Source organism: Vombatus ursinus, unplaced genomic scaffold (genome assembly GCF_900497805.2).
Source record: "Vombatus ursinus unplaced genomic scaffold, bare-nosed wombat genome assembly UNPS02014171.1, whole genome shotgun sequence".
NCBI lineage: Eukaryota > Metazoa > Chordata > Mammalia > Diprotodontia > Vombatidae > Vombatus > Vombatus ursinus.
This window is the reverse complement of record NW_020953949.1, coordinates 2365798-2393331: the sequence shown is the minus strand read 5'-3', so window position 1 is coordinate 2393331 and position 27534 is coordinate 2365798. Positions and strand designations below refer to the sequence as shown.

General features: G+C 40.9%; 1 protein-coding gene across 2 annotated transcripts in view; it reads right to left on the bottom strand.

Moving 5' to 3' along the window:
• Positions 1 to 27534, bottom strand: part of PRKCB (protein kinase C beta) — a 623945-nt gene that overhangs the window by 324829 nt on the left and 271582 nt on the right. For both annotated transcript variants that reach the window (XM_027859746.1, XM_027859745.1), the window contains exon 5: positions 19796 to 19924. In XM_027859746.1, the coding sequence (XP_027715547.1) occupies positions 19796 to 19924 (129 nt within the window). The remainder of the gene's footprint in view (positions 1 to 19795; positions 19925 to 27534) is intronic.

Here is a 27534-nt window from a genome sequence, read left to right as displayed (position 1 = left end):
CTATTCCCTTTGAACATAACTTTGGGGGCCATTCTGGAAGCAGATGCATTAACCAGGAGAGAGGAGTGCTACTATTCCCTGGGTTTCCTCTATTAGGGTCTGAGGGGAGGTAATGAAGATATGGAACTCTAACACATTGGGTGAAACCACTGTGGTGAAAAAACTTACGGAAGAACATTGAAAAATTTCACATAAGACAGGCAGAGGCAGGAATGGATTGTGATCTCCATTGTTAAGAAGGAGGACCCATAGCTCTAAAATCATGTGAGTATGTGAGAAGAAAGATTTTATTTTAACTTCCATTGACAAGCACAGATATTAAGATAAACAAGGACATAAGAAAAAAGAAAAATGAGCATATGACTACTTTTATTGTTACTGTTACTCTCACACCATGTCAACAAGCATTTATTTAAAAGACAAAAAGCCACTTAGAACTTTGGGTGCCTTGGGGCAGCTAGGTGGCGGCAGAGGATAGAGCACTGGCCCTGGATACAGGAGGACCTGAGTTCAAATTCGGCCTCAGACACATAACACTTACTAGCTGTGTGACCCTGGGCAAGTCACTTAACCCCATTTCCCAACCAAAACCAAAACAAAAACAAAAACAAAGCAAAAAAATCTACTGTGGATGCCTAGACACTAAGCTATTTCCTTGCTCCTAATTTGTGTGTCTTTGTGTGTGTGTGTGTGTGAAAGTTAAAACTAGAAAGGGGATTGGGGAATGATGATTAAAACTAAGCACTAGCTGTTGAACCTGTCTATCCTCTCAAACGTCACAAACTCAAATCTAAGTTCCCAAACCAATGAAGGATACACACATGTGCATGAAGATTCAGGCATTTGGGAAAAAGTAAGATGGAATAAAAGAAAAAGTATTATGAGTCCCCCCTATTTCCAAAACTGTGCCCATCATGTAGTAGAAAGCAATGTTGGTTTAGTGCCAAGATACTTGGGTTATAGTCTAAGCCACAGAACTTAAAGCTGGGTGACCCTGAATAAGGCACTTGCCACCAAAGGGTGGGCTTTAGTTTTCTCATCTGTAAAATGAAGGTAATAATACATAGCACCTCAAAAGGTTGTTATGAGGAAAGCATTTTATAAATCTTAAAGTGCTATGAAAATGTGAGATTATCAAATCACTTGCTAATTCATTTACTGCCTACTTCAGAAACCAACTAGACATTAGCTTCTCAGGCCAAGAGTATCATTTCTCACATTGCATCCATTTTGACAAAGTTGAATGACAATGAAATAAGTGGATAGGTGATTTTAGTGTATTGTTTGAAATTGCCCTGTTAGCTTCTCACATTGTAACTTTTATTTCCATTATCTATACAACTATCTTACCCTCCTGCTAGACTCTGAACTGCTTGAGAACCGAGATTATCCCTTTATCTCTGCATCCCCCCATGCATTATACATAATAATCACTTAATAAATGTTTGTTGAATTTAATTAAGTGAAGAGAACTGACTCCCTTTAAAAATGGATAGCTGCAAGTAATACACTTCTGCCACCTTGTGGCTGTTGGTTTGTGCTCCTACAGAGAGAGCTGACTTCTTCACCAAGGTAGCCCTTGCCAGGCACGCTGTCACAGCGATAGAGAGATCTGATGTTACTGGAGATTTCTCCCTAGAGACAAGGGGCACATGGACGTAACTACAGCTAAAATGGATGACACAATGTTCTCTCCTACAAATCACAGGTGCTCCCTACCCAGGGGAGAAATGGTCTATAGGGGAGGAGACTTAAGAGGTCAGAGTTGGTTCAGGGAAAGGTAAATGACATGAGAATGAGGAGAAGAGAAATGTAGCAGCACAGTATAGTAACAGCCCTAGTCTTGGTGTCAAAGGACTTAGCCAGCTAACAAACTCTATGAACCTCATTTATAAAATGGAGGTAATTCCTGCCTTACTCATAGCACATATGTATGTATATATAAACATATACATATCTGTATGTATGTGTGTATATGTATATGTGTGTGTATATATATATGTGTGTGTGTGTATATATATATATATACATATATATATCCATCCCTCTTAGCCCCTTCAAATTTGCACATATTTTGTGGGATTATAGAAAAACTCCATAACTATAACTATGTACACATATATAGAAAACATATATATGTATACAAACATATATTTTTCTTGGGCATCTAAATGGCACAGTGGATAGAGTGCTGGACCTGGAGTCAGGAGGACCTGAATTCAAATCTGGCCTCATATACTTACTAGCTGTGTGACCCTGGGCAAGTCACTTAATCCTGTTTGCCTCAGTTTTCTCATCTGTAAAAAGAGCTGGAGAAGGGAAGGTCAAACCACTCCAGTATCTTTGCCAAGAAAACCTATAATGGAGTCATGAAGAGTCAGACATGACTAACTGACTAAACAGCAACAATGATTTTCCTACAGCCTCACAAAAAAGTGTGAAGATGGGGGCAGCTAGGTGGCACAATGGATACAGCTCCAGCCCTGGAGTCAGGGGGACCCGAGTTCAAATCCAGTCTCAAACCAGACACTTGACACTTACTAGCTGTGTGACTCTGGGCAAATCATTTAACCCCAATTGCCTCAAAAAAAAAAGTGTGAAGATACTGAGTAATCAACTTGAGATTATAAAGTCTTAGCCAGTGTGTAGTAGGTATATGTAAGGAAGTTTTTCTACATCTTTTCTCTCTTAAGAGGCATGAAAAAGTAACTTAACCAACTTGAGAGGATTATAGCATCATGACCTTTAAGTGAAGGCAACTGATAACACACATGAAAGTCTAGTGATTGGTTGAATGAATGAATCAGCCATGCCCCTTGAGCCTATTTTTAAAAGCAAACCAACCAGCTCAGAGAGGAGCTCTGGCAGTGTAGAAGAGAGCCAGCTAGATCACTCTTCATGTCTCCCCTTTGCACTCTCACAAGGTGCAGTGCAGTGAGGGGAGAAATTTTTCTCTCTTCCCTACCCTCACATCTCTGCCCCCCTGGCATTTTGCAGTAGATGAACACGGGGTTTGTTCTGGTGCTGTCTTCCTTCACTCATTGACATGGATGAATGTAAGACACTGAGAGGAGAAAAGAGAAAGAGTCAAGACTGTTAGGGAGTCTAGCTTTGAGTTAAATGAATCTTTCTTAAAAAAATCTTTTAAAAAAAAAGATTTGAGAATATGATACCCAGAGCTGGGATGCCACCCTGGAGATGGCAAGCCCAGGAGCCAAGACTTCTGCTAGGACATGAACTCTAGCTCTTTCCACAAGTGCAGAGAAGTACCCTAGAGGCAGGCTGTCAGGAACCCAGTCAATCAACAAGCAGTTATTAGGCAATTACTATGTGCCAGGCACCAGTACTATCTACTGGTGATACAAAGAAAAATAAAAACACATTTCTTAAGTTCAGGGAATGAGGGTGGGGGACAAGACGCAAATAACTGCACACATGGGGTGTGCATATACATATACAGTGTAAATGGTAAAAGGAAGGTAATCTCACAGGGAAACATGGAAGCAGTGGTGACTATAATAAAGTAGTGAAGCCACATTCAGTGGAGACTCCAAGACCCTAAAGATATTAGTGACCCTGAGACCTTGCAGCCTCACCTGTGTGAGTTGCCCTTCTCCCATGTGCCACAGCCACATGTACTCCTATTGTGTGTACCTCTCTGCCAGTATACTCAATGTATGTATTAACTCTTCTCAAAGACTGTATTTACAGAAGAGTAGGCTCCAGGTTTATCAGGGAGATGTTTTGTTACTATTGTTCTTAATATGACAATTTAGGAAATGCCTTTGCTTTGAACTAACAGTGTCACCTGGCTGATAATTGAAGGTGAAACCATCAATGGGGGCTAATGAGTTATAGTTTAGGAAGACAGACCCAAAGATTACCTTGAACCAGGTATAGTTGCACTCTAGAAGTCACAATTTATGAGTGTGAGTTGGAGAAGTAGCTCTATTTATCTTTAGATATTGATATGTAACTGTAAAATCCTATATAAAACATAACACTACGATTAATATCATCATTAGGCTAGGGAAATGAAGGTTGATCCAAAACTATAATAGGACTACAGGTACAGTGAGGGGGAAATCCTTGAATGTCAGTAGCAGTAGGGAACCCCTGTAACACCTGACACAAGTATTATCAGTTTTTAGATTTATTTATATATAAGTACAATGACCATATTTTCCAAATGGAAAATCATAACTTATAGGTAAATAGTGTTTTAAGGGAAGAAAAATCATTTATTAAGTATACTGTTCTAAATTACAAATATCTCACTTAAGCCTGGCAACAACCCTGGGAGGTAGTTGCTATTATCATGCCCACTTTACAAATGAGGAAACTGAGTCAGACAAAGGTTCAGTGACTTGGCCAGGGTCACACAGCCAGTAGGTGTCTGGAAGGGTAAGTAGAACATTGGTTGGGAACCATGTTGTATTTTCTACACTCTTTCACCTACTTCCAGGAAGAATAATCACCGGGAACGAAATAACCAAGCTGTGTCTTCCCTACAAGTCCTGGGTTCAAATCAGGTTTATATTAATGACTAGAAGCTGTCCAGGTCTAAGGGAAGCTTCAGGAGTTCAGCGAAAAAGTGGGTGCTTTATTATTGTTTCATCGATTCCATTGATTATATGAAGAATAAAACAACGAATAGAGTTAAGATACTCTGTCTGCTCCTGAGGGGACGTGACTACATCATGCTAAAGTTATGTAACTGGGATTCAGTGAAATATGGCAAGATCAGGGAGAATATTGGTTGGTTGGTTGGTTTTTTTCAGTAGGTGGGGGGTTAATGTTAACCTGATTAGTTAATTCCATAGGAATCCTACTTCCTAGACTGACAAGATAGTAAAGGAAGATGGTGGTGGGAGAAGGTGTAGGGACTGAGTGTATATAGGTAGGCACTGATTCCACCCTCTGAGGACTGCAGAGAGCTTGTTACTTCCTCAGAGAAGGGTGAAGCATATAACCACCAAAGTGAACCTGGCACTTGACCAAAGCCTGATCCTTTCTGTTGGAAAATTAGTAGCTAACAGCACCAGCTTGTGGTTAAACAAGAATTATCAACCCCATTTTACAGAATTTACAATTTACAACCTGAAGCTTAAAGAGTGAATGATGTGTCCAAAATCATACAGCCAGTAGGACTCTTTGGCATTTGAACCCAGATCTCCTAAGGTCAGGTCCTATACTCTTCCCACTACATAGCCCCAAAAAAGGGTCTTTTGCAAATGGCAATGTAATATAATTAAAAGGACAGTCTGATGTTGTGGAAAAGGACTGGAGATCAGGGTTCTAGTCCTGAATTGTGTACTGGCCATCTGTGACCTGGGCCAAGTCACCTCATTCACTCATTTAATAAATATTAAGTACCTCCTAGGTGCACATGGCAGCTGGTGGTGGAGTAGATATAGTGCCAGGCCTAAAGTTAGGAAAACTCATCTTCCTGAGTTTAAATCTGATCTCAAATACTTACTACTGCATGACCCTGAACAAGTCACTTAACCCTGTTTGCCTCAGTTTCCTTATCTTTAAAATGAGCCAGAGAAGGAAATGCCAAGAAAATCCCACATGAGGTCACAAGAGTCAGACATACCTGAAATGAGTAAACAACAACAAATGTGCACAGGACTGTGCCAGGCATTAGGGAAGATAGAAAGTTAAAATGAGATGTATGTCCTTAATTCATAGAATTTACCATCTAGTAGAAGAATTAGATGCAAATACAGATTAAACAAATATCCAATATTCACCTCTATGGGTCTTAATTTCCCCATTGGTAAAATGAGTGGATTAGACTTCTGACCTCCTTTACAGCTTTGAATTTAGAAGTCTTTCTTTTCTTGAGACCACGAATATCCTACAAGTCTTGAATGTAAGGGCCTTGAGACTAAGGGAGGTTAAGTGACCTTTCCTTTTTTTCTCACTCAGGAGAAGCTCCCTTCTTGTCATCCCAAGCTAGGTACCTGCCCACCCTCAGTCTGCCTGCTCCTCCCTGAAAACAGAGAAAAGAAGGTATAAATATATATAGACTTAGAATAGAAGGGAGATGCAAGGCATAATGGTGAGATTAATAATAGTCTCTAAATCAGTGGCACTCATTCTTGCATGGCACAGACCGACTCCAGGGTTTTTGTGGCTTGGGGTCATGCCCAGTCAGGCCTCTTAGGACCATTGCGTGTGTGTGTGTGTGTGTGTGTGTGTGTGTGTGTGTGTGTGTGTGTGTGTGAGAGAGAGAGAGAGAGAGAGAGAAAGAGACAGACAGACAGACAGACAGACACAGATTGGCCTACACATCCAGAAATCAGACAGACACAGTTAGTGTCCCTGGCAGGAGTCATACTACCATCCCAAGCTACAAACTTCATATCCTTGAAAAAAACTACATTCGTGTATGGTAATTGAAGTCAATTCAAATTCTGGGTCTCCAATGAACAGATGGGCACTTCTTGGTGCACTTCCAGGAGGAGATAGGAGTCAGAAAATATGGGTTTTTATCCCCCTCTGCTACTCACTTGACCTATGAGATCCTGGTTAAATTGTTTTACATCTCTGAGCTTCAGTCTCCTCACATGTAAAAGGAGGGATTGGGATTAAGTGATCAGTCCCTACCTGGAACAAATTGTTATTCCACATAACCAAAGGTATTGAGAGAAAGGATTATTAAATAAACAATCGTTAATATTGGGGAGATCCAGGATTTTTTCCCTTCCTATTTCTTCATTCTCTGCTAGGTCAAATCAGCCTCTGAAGAACAGGGTTGATAATGAGATTGGATTCAACATTCTCCTCCATCTTGTTCAGACCCCACTCAACTAGGGAAGCCATTATTTCCTACTCAGACTTGGGTCGGGGCAGGCGGGCAGGGGGGAAGAGTAAGATGCTTTGTCTAGATTGCCCAGGCGAGGGGTGGTCTGGGAGTAAGAGTGACATCAAAGCCATGTCCCCCAGCCCCTCATTAGAACAGGTCCACTTCTCATTCTGATATTCATTCTCTCATTAATAGTTAACCATTCAGAGTTGATTGCCACCTGTTGGGAACACTCAATTCTTCCAATAGTATGTAAGCGTCAAGATGCCTCCCAAATTTGTCTTTGGTTTATGAGAGGCAACCAAATGACCAGCCTTTTATTAATTATTCACTGGCCATAATTAATAAAATGATTAATTACCCAGAAATCATGTCTCTCAGACTTTTTATACATCACAATATGAAGACCAGGGAGTGGAAATTCTATTCTATGATATTTATATTTCTATTCTAAAAGAGACAGAGGTGGGCCTGGGGTGGTGGGGCATACCTGTAGTCCCCGCCACTGAAGAAATTGAGGCTGGTGGATTTCTTGAGCTCAGAGGATCTGAGAGGATCTAAGCCTAAATCCAGGTGTCCATATTCAGTCTGGCATCAATATGGTGAACCCCCTCCCCACCTCCAGCAGTTATAGGCCATCAGGACTGCCTAAGGAGGGATGATTCAGTTCAAGTTGGAAATCAAAGGTCAAAGCTCCCATGGTAATCATTAGTAGGATTGTACCTATGAATTGTTGCTGGATTTGAAGCCTGGGAAAAATAGGGAGATCTAGCCTCAAAAAAGAGAAAAAAAAATGGCAACATAGTGAGGAGTGATCATAGTGAAAGGCAGAAGATGACAGCCAATAGTGGGTTTGCCTTGGAGTCCAGAGAACATGGATTCAAGTAGAAAGGCATCATGGTGCTAGATTTGGCCTCAGAGTATCTGGGTTCAAATCCTGTTGCCTATGTGACACTGGAAAAGCCACTTAACCTCTATGAGGCTCAGTTTCTTCATCTACAAAATGAGACAGATGGACTAAATGACCTCTGAGATTTCTTTCATCTCTCAATCTTTTAATCATGTATCTGACACACAATGTGATCATCAGTAAACCAATTTTACCTCCCAATGCCCCAGTCAACTCTTCTTCTAAGACTATTAATTAAGGAAAAAGTTGCTGTTCTCTACTGCTGGAAGAAGTTTCCATATATGAAGTTCCCTACACTGATAAAATCACAAAGGACTCAGATCTTTATGTTCCCAAGGTTACTGTGTCTCCAAAATTCACTGATATAATAACAATAATATTTATAATGAACCTGGATTTCTATAGCACCTTACAAAGCATTTTACATATGTTATCTCATTTGATCCTCACAACAACCCCGTGAGGCAAGTGCCATTATTATCTCCTATTTACAGATAAGGAAACTGAGGTTGGAGAAAAAAAGTTAAGTAGCATGCTCAGGGTCACGCAACTAGTAAGTATCTTTTTATGCCAACACATGATAGATATATCAAAACTCAATGGGAAAGTTGAAATATGGAAGGGATAGCTATAATCTCTAAGTATTCTAACCAATCTCCCTGCCTCCAGTTCCAGGATAGAGTGCCCAGCCTGGAGTCAGGACGACCTGAGTTCAAATCCAGTTCCCAGCTCCAGCCCCACTTCAATCCAATCCCTACTTCATACAATAGCCAAAGTGATGCTTCTAAGGCACAGGCTTGACCACATCATTCGCCTGCTCAATACCTCAGGGGCTTCTTACTGACTGTAAGATGAAATGCCAAGTTCCTTAACCAGGCATTTAAAGTAGCCGCAATCTGGCTGCAGTCAACCTTCCTGGCCTTACTTCACTCTGCTCTGCTCCAGGTCTCCTCCTGTTTTGACCAAATTATCCTATTAATTTCCTGAACTTGGCATTCCTTCTTCTACCTCTGTTCACCATGTTCACCAACCATCCCCTATGTTTGGATTTCCCTGCCCCTTCATAGCTCTCCTTGTTGAAACATCTCTCTTCCTCCAAGGCACAACTCAAGTTCCTCCATTAACCATCCATCTCTCTCCTTCCTCAAAACTACCCAGAGCACTTTAGATTCCTTCTTCACATTCACCACATTCTACCCTATATCATACTTTTCTGTGCACATGTAATTAGATTGCCAATTACATCCCAAGTTCCTTGAGGCCTTTTTTCCTCTTTATAGCTCTAATGCCTTTCACATATTAAATGCTTTGCACTTAATAAGTTTTTGTTGAATTAAATTTACTTGCACTCTAACCAATTTTCCCCCCATGCTGTACCTAGGCAGTCATTTTTTCTAAACTCAACTATATGATGTTCCATTAATTCCTATTCTATTTCACTTTATTAGCATTGGTCCATTTGTTCTAGCCAAAGATCTTTCAGGAATCTTGATTCTGTCTTCCAAAGATAGCTATCACTCCCATCCTCATCCATAAATGTGAGGTGTATGCCATCTATGCCTAGAGTTAAGTCGGAGCAAGAAATACTGAATAGCACAGGGTTTACAATAGTTTCCCTAGGTTACTCCACTAGAGAATTCCCTCCAAGTTGAAATTATTCATTAATTGCCAATCTTCGAATCCAGTCATCCAATTAGTTTTGAATATGTCTAACTATATAATCATCCAGTCCATATTTCTCACTATAGTTGACAAGGATGTTATAAGAGAATTTATTAAAATCATTGAAGAACTCCCAGCATATTACATCTATAGAATTCTCTATAGAATCATCTATAGAAATTAAGTTAGTCTGAAGAAAGATAAGTGGCACAGTGGATAGAGTGCCAGGCCTGGAGTCAGAATGACCTGAGTTCAAATCCAGCCTCAAACACTTACTAGTTGTATGACCCTGGGCAAGTCACTTAACCTTATTTGTCTCAATTTCTTCATCTGTAAAATAAGCTAGAAAAGGAACTGGCAAACCACTTCAGTTTCTTTGCCAAGAAAACCCCATATGAGGTCACAGAGTCAGGCATAACTGAAATGACTAAATAACAACAAGTTAGTCTAACTTGACTTATTCTTAATGAACTCGTGCTGGCTCATAGTAACTAATGTTTCCCTTTCTAAGGACTCAGAATCTATCCTTCTCATCATTCTTCATTCTCCTCTTGGACTTGTTCCTTACTTCACTTAATGTAAACTTCACTATGTCCCCTCTATTGCTGGATCATCCTGCAATTTCCCTCAATGCCTTGGTCTTCCTTGTCCTAAGACAGCTTACCCCTATCAAGATCATGTAATTTGAATTAACTGAGGTCAGTTAAAAGGAATTTTGCTATCACCTGACTTGTTTTTGGTTTTTAATTCTCTGTTAACTACTTTTGTTATATTGTCCTGTCAAAAGATAATTCTCCCTGTGAAATCAGAAACAAAAAAAGTTGTCACAGCTAGGTCCCAGTTAATATGAATAATGAATCCCCTGAAGTGGTTGCATGTATTCAAATTAATACTATTCCAAGTTATAAGTATGTAAAATATGGCAAATTGTTCCAATCCAATGGAAATATGGAATAAAAATTCAAACAATGCAACTACTTCAAGGGATTTGTACTCTTAATTTTGCTATAATTCCTATCATCATTATCATACCAATCTCCAAAAACTGACCTTATTAATTTCTTATTTTTCTTCTTACCCTAAAAATAAAAAAATCAAAAAGGCCATCTTGCTATCTGTTTTGTTTTTTTTCTTCAGGTCTCGATTCATCCGGGGCTCGAGTCTGTGGTTCCTGGCTTAGATAGATATGGACACATTTTCCTATTCCTCTTCATTTTCAATTTTAAGTTCTTTTGATCATTCCATCTAGTCAAGAAGCAAATACATTCTTCTAGATCTTCATCAGATGTACTCTAACCTTAGCCAGTAGCCAACCATTCTTATGTCATTAACTATGTTTTGGAAAACTTAATCCCAATTTCCAACACTATCTTCCTAGCCACGTTATAAGTCAAAAAAAAACCATTTATTAAGTACATACTACAGGTCAGGCACTATGCTAAGCTCTTGGAATACAAAGAAATACAAAATACTTAATCTTGAGGAACTCATAGTCTAATGAGGAGAGACAATATGAAAACACATATACAAAGAAGATATATACAGGATAAATTGTAGATAACCAAGGGAAGGCATTAGAATTAAGGGTGATCAGAAAAGGCATCATGCAAAGGTTGAGATTTTGGTTAGGAGTTGAAGTAAGCCAGGGAAGATGGGAGGAAGAGATGAGGAGAAAGGGAATTCCAAGCTTAAGAGACGGCCAATGAAAATGCCCAAGTCAGGAGATGGGGTATCTTGTTTGAGGAACAACAAGGAGGGCAGTGTCACTGGATTACAAAAATCAGAGTGGAGTAAGGTCTAAGAAAACTGGAAAGGTAGAAGAGGTCAGGCTATAAAGGGCTTTGAATGCCAAACAGAGGGTTCTATATTTGATCCTGGAGATGATAGGGAGTCACTGGAATTTAATGAGTAAGGGCCAGAACTGTGCTTTAGGAAGAGCAATCTGAGTGGAGGATAGACTGGACAGGAGAGGAACTTGAAGGACACAGACCAACCTTTGCCTTCAGTCTGCAGCAATGATAAAAACACCACCTTTGCCCCCAAATCTACATTTCCTTTTTAGTATTTCATAATCCCTAGAGACCCTTTCCTGGTTTTCTCTACCAACATAATATTGGAGAGGGTTTTTAAGATGTGGAAAAGAAATTCTTATTGAATGGCCTCTATTTTTCTCAATAAAGTAAGCAAGACAAAGGTTCTCTTATGAGAGGGATGGGGGAAAAGATTTTTTTTTCTCACCTTTTTCTCCTCCATTTTTTCATCAGCTGCTCTGTTTGGTTTCAACTCCAGGAAACATCATGCCTCTCTCAGAATAAACTAACTGATCAATTTCATCACCATGCACACTGATGCAGTTTTTAATACTCAACACCTTCTCAACTCCCTCAGTTGCTTCTCTCCTCCAATTGGAGGGCTGGAGTGTGGAGTATTAAACTCCTCCCAAAGCCATCCTTTATAGAGTCACATAAAGTCAAAGTGAGAACTTGGAAAGACCTTAGCTTAAAAAGGCCAAGGTCTCCCACTGCATCCGGGGCCATCTCCAGTTGTCCTGATCTATATCTTGCCACTAGACTCAGATGGTTCCGGAAGAGAAAATGAGTTTGGTGATGCTGCACAGCCTTCCCTCACTTAAATCCGATTCACTTGCAAGTCATGGAATCACCTCCCTGATGCCATGGTCCTCTTCAAGTACAAAGGACAAACAATAACACATAACTTTCCAGTAACTCTATTTTCCATAAGGAACTCTGTTCAGTTTGGACACCACGAACATCATGTCTTAGAACATCATGTCTCCCTAGTGGCTTTCGTCCTCTCCTCCTCCTTTCAGTTTTCTTTTGTCTGTTATCTTCTCCCATTAGATTGTAAGCTCCTTGAAGGCAGGAACTGTCATTCTTTTTCTTATTTGTAACCCCAGCACTTAGCACAGTGCCTGACACATAGTAGATGCTTAATGAATCTTTATTGAATTGAGTTGAAATGCTAAAAAAAGGTTTGAGGAGAGTAATTTAGAACAGCTGCTCTAGATTCTGTGAGAAATAAACTTATTACATTCAAAGATTCACAGAATTTAGAGCTACAAAGATCATCTATCCAAAACACCACATTTTACAGAAGAGGAAACTGAAGACTAGAGAGATTAAATGATTTTCCACAGAGGTAGTCTGTTTCAGAGTCTGAATTCGAACTCAGATCCAGTGCCTTGAAATCTAGATTTCACTGGTTCAAAGCTCCTCTTTCTTCTCCTCTTTACTATCTTCCACCATGTAAACTCGTGACTCTGGTCTGGATACCCCTGAACATCTTCAACATTTTCCACTGGAGACCTACTTTGGCAGCCATCATTCCTTTGATCATTTGCGAGAATACTTTTTTATCCTCTTTATCTATAAAGCTGTAGATGAGACAAGTTGCTCGTCCAGACCTTTCATTTTCTCAGCTAGCAGGGAGTCCAATTTACACGTAGTGCCTACATGGCTGTTAATTACTTCTGTAAGAACTACAAACACAGTCCAATCCTTCTTATGGTTTGCAAAAAATCAGATCCCTTGATCTCCACACAATCCTGGGGTCCCTGTTGCTGTTACTAACTACTCCCACGGCTAACTATACAGCAAACTATGTCATGGCTTCACGCCAAGTCCTGTGGTACTAGGGAAGGAATGCTGACTCTGGAGAAGTCAGAGGACCTAGGTTTATCTTGAACACCTTCAATATTTACTATATGTGTGATTACTGGCAGGTTACATCAAGCCACTGGGCCTCAATTTCCTCATCTGTAAAATCAAGGCCAGACTACACAGACCTTGAGGACCCTATCAGTTCTAGATCTAAGACCTTTTTATTTTGCTTTTTATAAACATTTTAATGAACATTTATTAAGTACCTACTATGTGCCAGGCATTGTGCTAAGCACTTGACAAATACTACGTCATTTAATTGTCACAATAACCCTGGGAGGCCAGTGCTTTTTTAATCCCATTTGACAGTTAAGGAGACTGAAACAGATGAGGTTTGGCCAGGGTCACACAGCTAGTGTCTGAGACCATATTTGAACTTGGATCAGGTGGCAGGTAGATAGATAAAGCACAGAGCCTGGAGTCAGGAAGACCTTAGTTCAAATCTGGCCTCAAACACTTTATAGTTGTATGACCCTGGCCAAATCGCTTACCCTGTTTGCCTCAGTTTCCTCATCTGTAAAATGGGCTGGAGAAGGAAATGGCGAAGGACTCTAGTACCTTTGCCAAGAAAACCCCAAATGGGGTCATGAAGAATTGGACACAACCCAAACAACTGACCCTTGTGTATTTATCATGTAAGTAGTCAGCATGACACAATGGACAAGTTCTAGACCTGAAGTGAGGAGTTCCAGTCCCAGCTCTGATACTAGCTAGCTATGTAACCTTGGTCAAATCACTTAACATACCTAAGCCTCAATTTCCTCATATGTGAAATGAGGAGGAAAAAAAAAGGAAGGGAGGGTAAGGGAGACAGGGGAAGAAAAAAGGGAAAGGGGGGGAGGGGAGAGGAGGGGGGGAGGGGAGAGGAAGGGGAAAGGGCAGAGGAAGGGGAAAGGGCAGAGGAGGGGGAAAGGGGAGAGGAGGGGAAGGGAGAAAAGAGGGGGAGGGGAAAGGGGAAAGGAAGGTGAGAGGGGGAGGAAGAAGAGGAAGAGGAGGAGACCTTCCTAGTTTCAGGACTTTAAAACCATACTGCTGCACTGGATACCTTCATCCCCTTCTCCCATCCCTTTTTAACTCTTGTATGTTGTCTCCCCCAGTGTAAGCTCCTTGAGCATAAGGACAGTCTTTTTGCTTGTATTTGTGTCCTCAGCACTTTTCACAGCACACAGTATGTGCTTAACAAATGCTTGTTTCCTTCCTCACTTCAACAAAGTGCAACAAACAATGAGTAGAATGAGGACATGTTAGACAAACAAGGCCTGTTGTGGGATATATGAATGTTTAGAGGTGATGTGGATACAATCTATAAAGTCAGGAAAGGAATGGAAAAGAAAGATCCAGCTTGTGGGATAAGAACTCACTATTTAACAAAAAACTGCTGGGAAAACTGGAAAATAGTATGGCAGAAACAAGGCATAGACCAACATCTCACATCCTATACCAAGATAAAAACCAAAATGGGTATGTGATTTAGATACAAAGATGGATACTATAAGCAAATTAAGAGAGCAAGGAATAGTTTACCTATCATATCTATGGAGAAGGGAAGAATTTATGGCCAAACAAGAGATAGAGAACATTATGAAATGCAAAATGAATGACGTTGGTTACATTAAATCAAAGTCCCTACTCTCAAAAAGCATCCTTTCTACTTGCAGGGGGTTACCTAAGAACCCCAGGGTAAGAGACTTATTCCCCTCTTTGAAGTCTAACAAGTTTAGTTTAGGTAATATGAAGGGACATTCAGTTATAAAATCTCAGAGCTGAGAGATGACTTCAAGGGTCATCTGGTCTGAATCATATCTAAGGATGAAGCTTCTCTACAACAAATGGTCAACCAGCTTCCATTTGAAGGTCTCCAGTGATATGAAAATTCACTAGCTCTAGAATGTCTTTTTTTCCAATCCAAGTGCAATGTCTTTATATCTTGAGTTGCTCAGTCCATGAGAATTCTCTTTTTTAGACTTCTAATCATTAGGAAAGCTTATCTTAGATAACTACCCAAAACTGATCTCTCTGTACCATCCACCTATTGAGCAATGCCTCGTTCATGGGAGATATTCAATAAATGTTTGTCAAATTGAATATATAGCTTCTAATCCCTGGGGCAAAGATGACTACAATTCCTCTTCCAAATAAAGGACCTATGTTCCTTTTTCCCCCAAGTCTCCCCTCCAGATTGAACGTTTCCCCATTTCTCCAATTAACTATTATATGGCATGGATTCAAGCCTCTGCTCATTCCTGATCACTCTCCTCTAGGGGAGTCTTGTCAATGTCCTGCCTAAAATGAGGTGTCCAGAAATGGACACAGCAATCTGTGCCAAAGTAGAGGATAAGGAGACCACCTTGATTCTAGGCATTGTGTTTTCTATTAAAGAGGCTTAAGATTGCACTGGCTTTTGTAACGACCACATCACATTGTGGCTTCCTACAGAATGTTTAGTAGAGTACACACACACACACACACACACACACACACACACACACACCCTGCAACTCCTTTTAACCTGAGCTGCTGTATAAATATTTCTCCCTTATTCTGAATTTTTTATAGTTGATTCTTTGATCAAGTATAAGATGTCACATGTATCCCTAATACATTTTACCTTATGTTTTGCTCCATCATTCCATCCTATTAAAATCTTGTTGGAGCCTGATTTTGTCGTCTAACATGTGAGACATCTATGGCTTTATCCAAGTCATTAATTTTTAAAAATTCAAATAGAACAAGACCACATTTACTGTTGAAAGAGATTACATTCATTCTATTCACATGCATCATGATTTCAAAGATCCAAGCAATCTCCTCTTAGCCCAAGTCTAATTTTTAGAGCATGAGATCTTAAATTGGAAGCCTGTGAACTTGTATTTTGATAACTCTGTTTTAATTAATCCGTGTCTTTTGTAATCCCATGCATTTAAAAACATTGTTTGAGACAGGGTCTGCATAACACAAAAAGGTTAAGATCATCTGTAATATGCAGAAGAGGCTTAATATCACTATTATGTCATCATGCAGCATCCCTAGACTCTCCCTTGATCTTTTTTTTTTTTATTCTTAACCTTCTGTAGCAGAGCTTTCTTTAACGTGAGTAGCTTCAAGATTGTCACAAGGTGGCAGCAGATTCTCATTTTTCCGCAACTATCTCAATGGCTCCCTCTGGAGCCATCTGTAGGCACTGAATATCAATGATGAAAGTATTCTGTATTTAACCCCCTCCCCACCCATAAAGCTCCATTTATATGTTACCTCTCCCTGACCGTGGCTTACATGCAGTTTTCTCAAGCAGTTTATTCCTGGGGGGCAAAAGAGGTATAGTTTTTCACCAAAGGAAAAAGTAAAAATCATTGGCCTCAAGTGGTAACAGAAGGGACTAGTCATAAGAACTTCCCCACAGTACATTAATGGGTCAGGCTGTGAAATCTCTTTCAAATCTCTTTCACGGCAATATCTAAGAAGTGGAAAGCAAGCCATCTGTTTTCCATTCTGTTACTAGCTGAACCAAAGTAGAGAATAGACTTTGTTTTTCTCAACCCAACCCCATGGCACAGATCACAGCACTATCTTAGTCTGGCATTCATTGCCTTTTGGATTAAACTTTAGAAAGCGAAGCATGATGGCCTCTACTGGGTATGCAAAAAGACTAGGTTAATCTGCCAATAATGTACCTATCAGGAGTCAGCTGTTGCCTCCTTTGGGACAATGATGGCACCCTGATGGACTCAATCCCAGCTAGACTCAAAGAGTTCATGTTAGTTGGGCTGAATCCAAAGCAAAGTCCAATTTATAGGTACTATTGGCACCTTCTGTTTCTTGGAAGTTTTACTTAAAGACAAGAAGAGAAAAAAGAAACAAAAAATTAAAAGAGGGCAAGGGAGTGGGGATTAAAACCCATAACCCAGCCCAGCTCCCTAAAGCAGCTACTCTTTGGATCACCATATCAGCAAGAACTGGAGCAGGACTGGAAGGACAAGGGGTAAGTAGACATGGAGCCAAGCCCACTAGAGGACCATGGACAGCAGGTAGAGCTCAAAATTTTCTCTTCTGCACAGGAGTTCTCCACAACAGCTGAGCTGAATAGAAATCTGCCTCGTATCTTATATCCAGTGCTTCTAATTCTGCCTTCTGAAGCTATCCAGTATAAATCCAAACTGCCACTTAGAATTACAGAATCTAAATGCTGGAAGGGACACACCGGGGGCTGCCTAGTACAACAGATACTTGACCAAGAATCGCTTCCTTTTCCTTTTTTTTTAAATTTTCTTGAAGGCAATTGGGTGAAGTGACTTGACCAAAGTCACACAGCATGTAAGTGTATGAGGTCAGACTTGAACTCAGGTCCTCTTGCCTTCAGGTCCTTCAGGTCCTCTTGCCACCTAGCTGTCCTCAAGAATCACTTCCAAATCACCAAGCTGTTTTCCAGCCTCTGCTTGAAGTATTCCAGGAAGACAGACCCATTCCTCCCAAGGCAACTTAAACCACTCAGGCCAGCTCTTCTTGTTAGGAAGTTTTTCCTTGCATCAAACATACACTTACCTCTCTGCAGTTTGCCCCACAATTATTCCTGGTTCTGCCCTCAGGAAGCCAAGCAGAACAAGCCTAACCTCTCTTCTTCAGGACAACTCTTCAAATGCTTGAAGACAGCCATTTGACCCTAGGGTATCCTCTCTACTCTAGACTAAGCCTTCCGAGTTATTTCCTCTGACCTTGACATGACATGATCTGAAGTCCCTTCACCAGTTTGGTCTTCCTCCTCTGAATACTCTTCAACTTGTCAATGTTCTTCATAAAATGTAGCACCCAGTACTGGATAGAATACTCCAGATTTGCTCTGACTAGGATATGGTACAGAGGTTCAATAACCTTCTTTCTGATACCATGTCTCTCCATGAAGCATTAGCTTGCTTTTGGTTGCCATATCACACTGATGATCTCTATGTTGAGTCTGCCATCCAGATCTTTAATATAGGAATTGACTTTATGTCTCTCCCATCCTTAACTTTGAAAGTTGCCTTTTTTTTTAACCCAAAGCTTAGAACTTGGCATTTATACCTACTAAATATCATCTTATTGTTATCTAGCATGCTAGATATTCCTCTTAGCTTTGTGTCATCCACAAATTTGATAAGGATACCTTCTATGATTCCATCCAAATCATTGATTAAAATGTTTAACAGCAGAGGACCAGAGACAGATTTCTGTGATGCTCCACTACAAAATTCTACCCAATCTGAAATAGAACCATCAATAATCATAGCATGGATTTAGTCATCCAACCTGTTCTAAGTCCTTTAGACAATATCTATCATCATCTAGACCAGTGCTTCTTAAACTATGGTGCTGATCCCATATGGGATCGCGACCCACAGTTCAAGAAGTGCTGATTCTAGACCATTTCTCTCCATCTTTTCCACAAGAACAGCATGACAGATTTGCTCTAATGTTTTGATGATATTGAAGTATGCCAAGCCATATCAATTTTACTGATCAGTCTACATACCCAGTCCAGAAAAAAAAAGTTGTCATATTCAATCTTGACTTTTTTTTCCTTAGGCACACAACTAATGACTACGGTTTAAAAGTCAGCTGATGAAGCAACTGTTTTGCTGAGAAGGCCATTCCTACTAGCTCGCTTGGTGTGTTGATGTCAATGAATGTTTTTCAAATATGAGAATCCTTAGTAGTGTCAGGAAGTTCCCTTTGGGAGTGGTCAGTTTCTTGTGAGATGTATATCTCTATGCTATCCTATGCTTCTTTCTAGTCCCAGGAAAGACAGTCTTGTGTATATATTTATGTTACACCCATGGTAGGCAGAATTCTTCCAGTTGAAGTTTCATTACTCTATTTGTCTGTGGGAAAGGGGATGAAGCCCTGATCCCCAGTTCCCTTCAGCAGAGGTGGTGACATAATGGACTGTGGACTCTGCCCATGACCACATGCCAATGTTTTCTTTTTGGGGGTGGGGAGGTTCTCTAGCTTCTATTCTTGATCTTCTTGATCACTTGAGAAGTGACCATTCTCTCACATTCAAAAGCAACTTGGGTTCTACCAACCTGGAAAACCAAGTGACTATAATCTCTGGCACAGTTTTGACTCCCATTAGGCTATTTAAGGACTAAGAGGTCAACCCACAGGATGTAGGATATCTAGTTTACATGGACACCTAGCTCAAACTTGCTGCCCTATTCTGAAAGCCCCCCACCTCCCTCTGTCCTTCTCCCCATGCCCTGCAGGTTTGTGTGTAGTGAATATTTGTTTCCCATGAGGATGGTGGTGGAAACCAACTTGCCATTTATGTTCTATTAATAAAAATCAAGGGCTTTGAGTACATGGAGTTTAGAGAGCTACAAAAAGACAGGAAGAAGGAAACTCCACAGGGAGTGTTCAGAACTCCCTCACAGAGGCCCCAAGCTGTCTGCAGTGCTAGACCACACTACCCTGAGGGCCTCACAAACACAATCACTGCCACAGGGAAGAACACCAATTGTGAGTCCTATAGAACCTGACCAAAATGGGACTCTGGGCTAGTCAGGAAAGGGCAAAGCTCACAAGTCAGAGTAATAAGGCAGGGAGGTCCATGTCTCTAAGGGTCTCCTGCCCACAAACATTCCCTGCCCTCTTCCTTCATCAGTATACAAGCTAAGTCAAGAACAAGGCAAGAGATCTATTTCAGGAGATCCCAAGGCTATGTTCCCCCAACCCAGGCTTTCCGACATCAGCACCTACCAACAACAGTGAGAACTTCTTTGTCAATCTGGGCCTTGATGTAGATCCGTCCTCGACGCTCAGTGTGGTCTGTTCCACAGAGGCTGGGGACATTCATCACACAGCGTTTGTGCACGTTCATCATGCAGGCTGGACAGGAGACAGAAAAGGAAAAATCCATGTGATGGAGATGTGGGCTTTGAATCATGTATTTAGAGGCAGAAGGGACCGGAAAGATCACTTGGTCTGATCTCTGCCCTACGGGGGAGACTTAGGTACAGTGACATATTAGTACCTAATTCCCAAAGTCAATGTTATCCCCAGAGGTCAAGGAAGAACAGAAAAAGTCAACCATTAGTAAAAACTATAAAGAAAAAAAAGTATGTGGGAGAAGGGAGGGAAGAAGAGAGAGGGAGAGAGGTGGGAGAGAGGGTGAGAGAGAAAGGGAAGACAGGGAGGAAGAGGGACAGGGGAGGGAGAGGGAGAGAAAGGGAGAGGGAGGGAGAGGGAGATAAAGGGAGAGGGAAGGAGAGCAAAGACAGAGAAAGGGAGGGAAAGGAGAGATGGAGAGCAGGAGAAAGAGGGGGAGAGAGAGAAAAGAGAATAGGTGTACACACAAAGGAGAAAAGGAGTGGCAGGTCATCTGCCCCAAGTCCCAGATGTAGAGCTTGGATTTTAGCCCAGATCTTCTAACTCCAAGTTCAGTATGCTTTCTACTATACTACACTGCCTTTAGCTTTGGAGAACTACTACAGAGAAGTGCCACAGAGAGGTACAACTAGTTAAAAAAATCAATCATAGGCATGTATACAGTGTTTTACAATTTGCACATATATCATCTCATTTGAGCCTTACTAAAATGCTGAGGTAAGTACTGCAGATTTTTATTGTTGTCGTTCAGTCATTTCCTGTCCTGTCCAATTCTTCGAGACCCCATTTGGGGTTTTCCTGGTAAAGATATTGGAGTGGTTTGCCATTTCCTTATCCAGCTCATCTTACAGATGAGGAAACTAAGGCAAACAGGATTAAGTGATTTGCCCAGGGTCACACAGCTAGTAGGTGACTGAGGCTGGATTCGAACTCAGGTCTTTCTGACTCTACTCCCAGAGCTCTATTCACTGTGCCATATAGCTGCCTAGGGTGTTGCAGATATCATCCTCCTTTTACATATAAGTAAGTTGAGGTTCTTAAAGGAGTCAAGCAAACATCAATTCCATCTCTGTCATTGTTCTCTGTATTGCTTAGCATAAACAAGATGGATGGCACAATTCATATTTTCATTTTCCACACCTCAGGGGGACAGATGCCAGGGTCAAAAGAACAAATTTCTTATTCTTCAGAGCAGTATATCAAAGGACATTCCACATGGCTCTTCCCCAGAGGAGCCAAGGAAAGATTCAGCTACATGTTCCTACCGGTAACGCTACCTGTCCACCCTCCCATTGACAGTTAGCCTCTGACCTCCAGGCAGCAGTACTAAGAGGTCATTCAATAAAAATTGTAAAATTAATACTGAATAACAGGGAAAGCATAAGAAAGAAGAGAGGATGAGAGTTAGAGAGAGAGAGAACTAGAAAACAAGAGGTGAAAACACAGTGAAAGGACAAGAGTGTTAGAGAATGCAATGCTGTGTGTGTATGTGCACATGTGAGAGAGAAAGTGGGGTGGGAGGAGAGGAAGGAGAGAGGGAGGAAAAGGAAAGGGGGAACAAGGAGAGGGAAAGGGGGAGGGGAGGAGGGAGAAGGAAAGAGAAAGAGGGAGAGGAAGGAAAGGGGAGGGAAAAGGAAGAGGAGTTAGGAGGCAGAGAAAGGGAAAGAGATAGAGGGAAAGGGAAGATGGACAGTAGAAAACAGAGGGAGGGAGAGGTAAGGGAGATGGTAGAGTGAGGAGAAAGGGGAAAGGGAGGAGATAGGAGAGAAGGAAAAGAGAAAAGAAGAAAGGGGGGAAGAACATTATTTTATCTCAAACTCTCTTCAGGCATCACTGGGCTTATTTGCTATTCCTGACTTGGCATATTATATCTCCCAATTGTCAGAAAGGAAGGAGAATAGAGAAAGGGAAGTCCCTAGAGAAATTCCCTGTGAACATGTTTGGGGTAGGAAATGGCACAAAATTTGTCACTACACTTAAAGCTCAATCACTGGGCTCAGTCATCAGCTCTCCAAGGCTGGTCAGATTTAGAAGAGTGACGTGTCCTCTAGTGTGCCATTTTTGTCTTCAACCCTCTCCTTGGCCACTGTCCACCCACTGCTTCTAGCTGCCACCAACCCAGAAAGATCATCATCATTCCACTCACAAACCCTGGTTGGGCACCCAACATATGGAGAGTCGACTGCTGCTTTCCCAGCCTCAAACCCCATCGTGGGTCCTGGAGCCTGTGTATTCAAGGTCCAAGCCAGAATATTTGAGGAAATAAGAAATTAACAAAGCCATCTCTGCCAGCCTGCCAAATCAGAAAGGCTGAATGGATGGGTAGAAGGAAAACCAAGGGGTCCCACGGGTGTCTTCCTGCTCCCTTGAAGTAGTAACAGCCCTAAAAGAGAATTAACAAACACATTTCTCCGTGACTTGGTCTTTGGAGACTAGCTCCAAAAACAGAACTGGCAGCAGAAGCTGTGTGTACCTGAGGGGATGGGGGAAGTCAAGTCGGGATGACAGAGCCTTCGTGGAGGGCAATGTTTATATAATAATACAAGTGAGTGTTACCTGGGGATTTTAGGGAACTGCAAACTCAAAATGTAACAGCATTGAGATATAGCAGTCAGTCCAAAAAGCTAATATGATCCTTTAGCTGCATAAATAGAAATAATGTCCAAAAAGAGGGCAATATTAGCCCCACTGTACTCTGCCCTCATCAGATCACATTAGGAATATTGTTTTCGGTTCTAGTCACTGAATTTTAGGTAGAAATTGATAAGCTAGTGTGTGACCTGGAAGGTGAGGAAATGAAAGACCACACGATATAAGAATGGGTTAACAGAACTAGGCATATTGAGTATGGGAAAGAGAACACCTAAGGGGAACATGGTCACTGCTTGAAGGGACCAGTAGGAGGAGGAAGGGTTATTCTGAGTCTGGATATTGAAGGAAGGCAGATCTTTGTTTCATGTAAAGGAAAACTTCTGGAAAATTAAAGCAGCTTAAAAGCAGAATGGATTGTCTTAGGGGGTAATGATCTCCCTTAGGGGGTCTTTAAGTAGTTGCTTGGTGATCAACTATCAAGGTTGTTATAGAATAGGAATAAGATTCTTTTTCAGGGACAGATTATCCTAAATGATGCCCAAGGCCCCTTAAAAGGAATGAGATTCAATGATTCTATGACTAGAGATCTCAGTGGATGATGGGGCACAGTATGGAACTAAGAGCATTTTAAGTTTGTTTGGTAATTAATGCATTACTACCCAGGGATATATCTTCCTAACATTTTTCCAGGTGCCTAAAAAAGCTTGAATACTATTCCCTTCCTGTTAGCCTAATACAGATAAATAAAATTAAGAAGGTTTTTAAATCAAGCCAAAATGGGAAAGAGGGGAGAGGCAATAAGATTACCAGGCTCCCTAATCCTTTAAAGGAGAAATGAGTCTCTGGAAACAGAGTTATAAAAGGGACAGATACTGATTCCCCACTTTTATGGAAGGGGAAAACTAAGACACAGAACAAGAGGAAATAACCCAAGGTCATCAGCACAGTCAAGGTAGAAGAGAAATAAAACCCTGGTATTTGGACTCCAAATCCACTCTCTGAGTTTCAAGCAAGGGGCATAGAAAGAGTTTGGAATCACAAATCAGGAGAGCTGAAAAAATGTTTGTGAAGCATTTTGAAAACTTTAAAGTACTATGTAAATATCATCACAATCATTAATATATTTCTACCCTCATTCTTCATCATCACTCTGATTCCAGCTCTACTAAAAACCTTAACAATTCATCTGGTCATTTCCCCTTTCTGGGCCTCAGTTTTCTCAGCTGTAAAATGAGGGGAAAAGGAATTAGATTAAATTCTCTCTAAAGTCACAGAAGCATAGGATTTAGAAGCAGAAGGGGCCTTCAAGATTATCAGGTCCACTCTCCTCATTTTGTAGATGAGGAACTCAAAGCCCAAGTAGGACAGCTAACTTTCCCAAGGTCACCATCTAAAGTAGTAAGTAGTTGAGTTGGGATTCCAAACCAGGTCATAAAGTCATAGAATCTCAAGAGTTAAGAACAGATCATCCAACCCAACTTCTCATTCAGTGTAATAATCTCGTCTATAGAATCCCCAAGAGATTACCATCTGGCCTCTGATTTAACATGTCCAGTGTGAAAAATGAATATTTCTCTTGTATTTAATAACTAATTATTATATTAGGACTAATATTTTTCCCCTTTTCTATTTTCTCATCCAGAAACCAACCAGTGTGGGAAATCTCTCTCTTAGAGATTTACCCAGGCTAAGAGCTAATCAGAGAGTAAAAGAAATTCTAAGTATGGGTATACTCCTGCTCTTTGTGTTTGCTCAGACAGGCCTGAGGAAAAGTTGATTCTTCCTATTATCAAGACAGGTGATATGGAAATGGATGTCTCTTTGACCAAGATTGGGATGACTCAAGTTACATACCCCAAGACTTGCATTTTAATATAGTCCATACCTGTCTTCATGTTAACCAATCCAAGCTGATTACCACTCCTTGGGAACACCTCTTTGAAGAGCATATAAATTGTGACCCCACTTTTACGGTCTTTAGTCTGAGAGATGGCCAAATGACCATCCTTTTATTAATAACCTGCTAGCCTCATTAATAAAATGATTACATTACCCAGAAACTATGTCTCTTGAACCTTTTTAAATGTCACATCAGTAACAATGAAATCACACTGCCTTGAGGCCATTCAATATACTTTTAGTTTTTGGTTTTGGTTTTTGGTTTGTTGGTTTGTCTATTTGGTTTTTTTTTTTTGAGGCAATTGGGGTTAAGTGACTTGCCCAGGGTTACACAGCTAGTAAGTGTCAAGTGTCTGAGGTCAAATGTGAACTCAGGTCCTCCTGACTCCAGACGATGGTGTTCTATCCACTATGCCACCTATCTGCCCCCAATACACTTTTAAAAGAGAGCCAAAATCTGCTTCTCTGCATCTTTTATTCATTGGTCCTAGTTCTAGCCAGCAGAATTATCCTTCTACATGTTGTGCTCATTGCATTTTCTTATTGTACCTTAGCCATTTGTATCTAGACATTTGTCCACATGTCTTATCTCCCAAACAAGATTGTGAATTCCTAGAGGACACAGATTGGATCTTATTTTTCTTTGCTTCATCAGAGCCAAGCAGAGGTCTTGCCCATAGGAAGTATTCAATGAGTGATTCATTTTAAATTGTGTTTTAAAGTAGATAAATGTCTCTGGGGCACCAAAGACATAAAGAACAATTTATTTGAATAAATATCACTTATACACTTCTCAGCATAGACATTGGTTGTCCCCACTGTTTCAAAGAGAAGGATGCACTCCTGATTATACCAATAGTTTCTATTTCTATGGGACTTTAAGGTTCTAAGAGCCCAAAGAATAGTACATAGAAGGCTGCCCTCAAGTCCAGTCTGTGACACACACTGACTGTGATCCTGAGCAAATCACAACCTCTTAGTGTCCTGGGCAACTCTCTAAGATTCTAAGTAAAGACAAGGTGCTGACCTGCAATGGAAGAGGGAGTTTCCTCACCTGGAAGTTCCCTATACTAAAGAAATCATGGTTCCAGTTCCTATCCCCTTTAGGGTTTACTGAGTACTTTTCTGAAAAGAATTCAGTGAGATAGTAAGAATAATATTATCCCATTTTACAGATAAGGAAACAGATTTGGGAAGGTGATCACTCCACTGGACTTTGTCCTGGCCAGTCCACGTCTGCAATATTGGGTTCAATTCTCGGCAGCACATTTTAGAAGAGACAATGAGAAGCTGGATTGCATTCAAATGAGAGCAACTAGGACACTCGAGGAAATGGAAACCCGACCAGAAGACCATGGATTGAATGAACTACAGATATTTAGCTTGGGGAGCAGGAGAGTTAGAAAGGGAACCAAGAACTGGCTTAAAATGTCAGAAAAGCTTTCATATAGAAGAGACTGGTCTTGTTATGTTTAGGTGCAGAGAGCAATAAGAAGGGAAAATGAGTGGATGCTGTCAAGAGGGACTGATGTTGACTCCCAATATAGAGGAAAAACAAACAAAACTTTCTAACATTTAGAACTGTTCAAAAAGATAATGTGGGCAGCTAGTTGGCATAGTGGATAGTGTTCCAGGCCTGAAATGAGGAAGATTTATCTTTATGATTTCAAATTTGGCCTCAGACACTAGCTGTGTGACCCTGGACAAGTCACTTAACTCTGTTAGCCTCAGGTTCCTCATCCATAAATGAGCTGGAGAAAGAAATGGTGAACTACTCCAGGGTTTCTTTTGCCAAGAAAACCCCAAATGGGTACATGAAGAGTTGGACATAACTGAAAAACAACTGAAGAACAAAATAGTGTAAAGGGCTGCCTCAGGAGGTAGTGAGTTACATCTCCCTAAAGGTTTTCCAGTAGAGGCTGGATGACTATTTATAGGGGATGATATCAAGGGGATTCTTGGTCAGGTAGAGCTTGGCATAGATGACTTCTAAAGTCCATTCTAACTCTGAAATTCCAAGTCTCTGGGAAGTGACTTATTCAAGTCCATGCAGCTAGAAAATGACAGGACAAGTACTCAAACCCTGGTCTTTAAAATCCAAATCCAGTGCTCTTAATTGCCTATATTTATATAACCCTTTATGGGTTAAAAAGCAAAGTCTTGGATTCCAAATCCAATGCTCTTTCCATTATTACATACTTCTTCTAGCTCTGAGAGACAGACAGAGACAGAAGAGAGAGACAGAAAGAGACAATTCTGCACTCTCCTGCAGGCATTCGGAACCTTAAAGTACTACAGAAATGGAAGCTATTATTATCATCGATAGCGCATCCTTCCCTTGAAACAGGGGGGACAACTGAAGTCCATGCTGAGAACTAGGTAACAGAGACAAAGAGACAGACAGAGAGACAGAGACAGACAGACACATAGGCAGGGAGACCAAGACAGAGAGAAAGACAGACACAGACAAGAGGCAGAGATAGACAAGAGACAGAGAGAGAAATAGATAAAGCATTTATGAAGCACTGGCTATGTTTTAGGTATTGTATCTAGTCTTCAAGGTGCTTATATTCATGTGTGTGTGTGTGTGTGTGTGTGAGAGAGAGAGTGTGAGTGTGAGTGTGAGTAAACCCTGATGCATAACCAACAAGCAGCATGGTGTCATGAAAACAATATTGAATCTAAAATCAGAAGGTCTGGGTGCAAGTCCCAGGTCCTCTGATTCCAGACTCAGTGTTCTTCTTAGCTTTTTGACCTCAGGCAAAAATTTGAATCTTTCACTCCTTGACCTACATGGGGATCATAGATAGGGCCTGAAGGATCTTAGAGATTATCTAATCCAACCCACCCCCTCATTTTGCAGGGAAGGGAACTGAGGCCCAAAGAAATGAAGCTAATTGCCCATGGTCACACAACTAATAAGTGTCAGAGGTAGGATTTGAACCTAGGGTTCTTCACTCCATATCCAATGCTCCATCCACTGCCAAAATACTTGAACTACCTACATCACAGAGCTGCTGCTATATCCAATGAGATAACATGTGTGAAGGGCCTTGTATACCTAAAGGCAATATAAAAAATCTAAGCTAGATCATGTGAAAGGAAGAGCATTTGGAGCA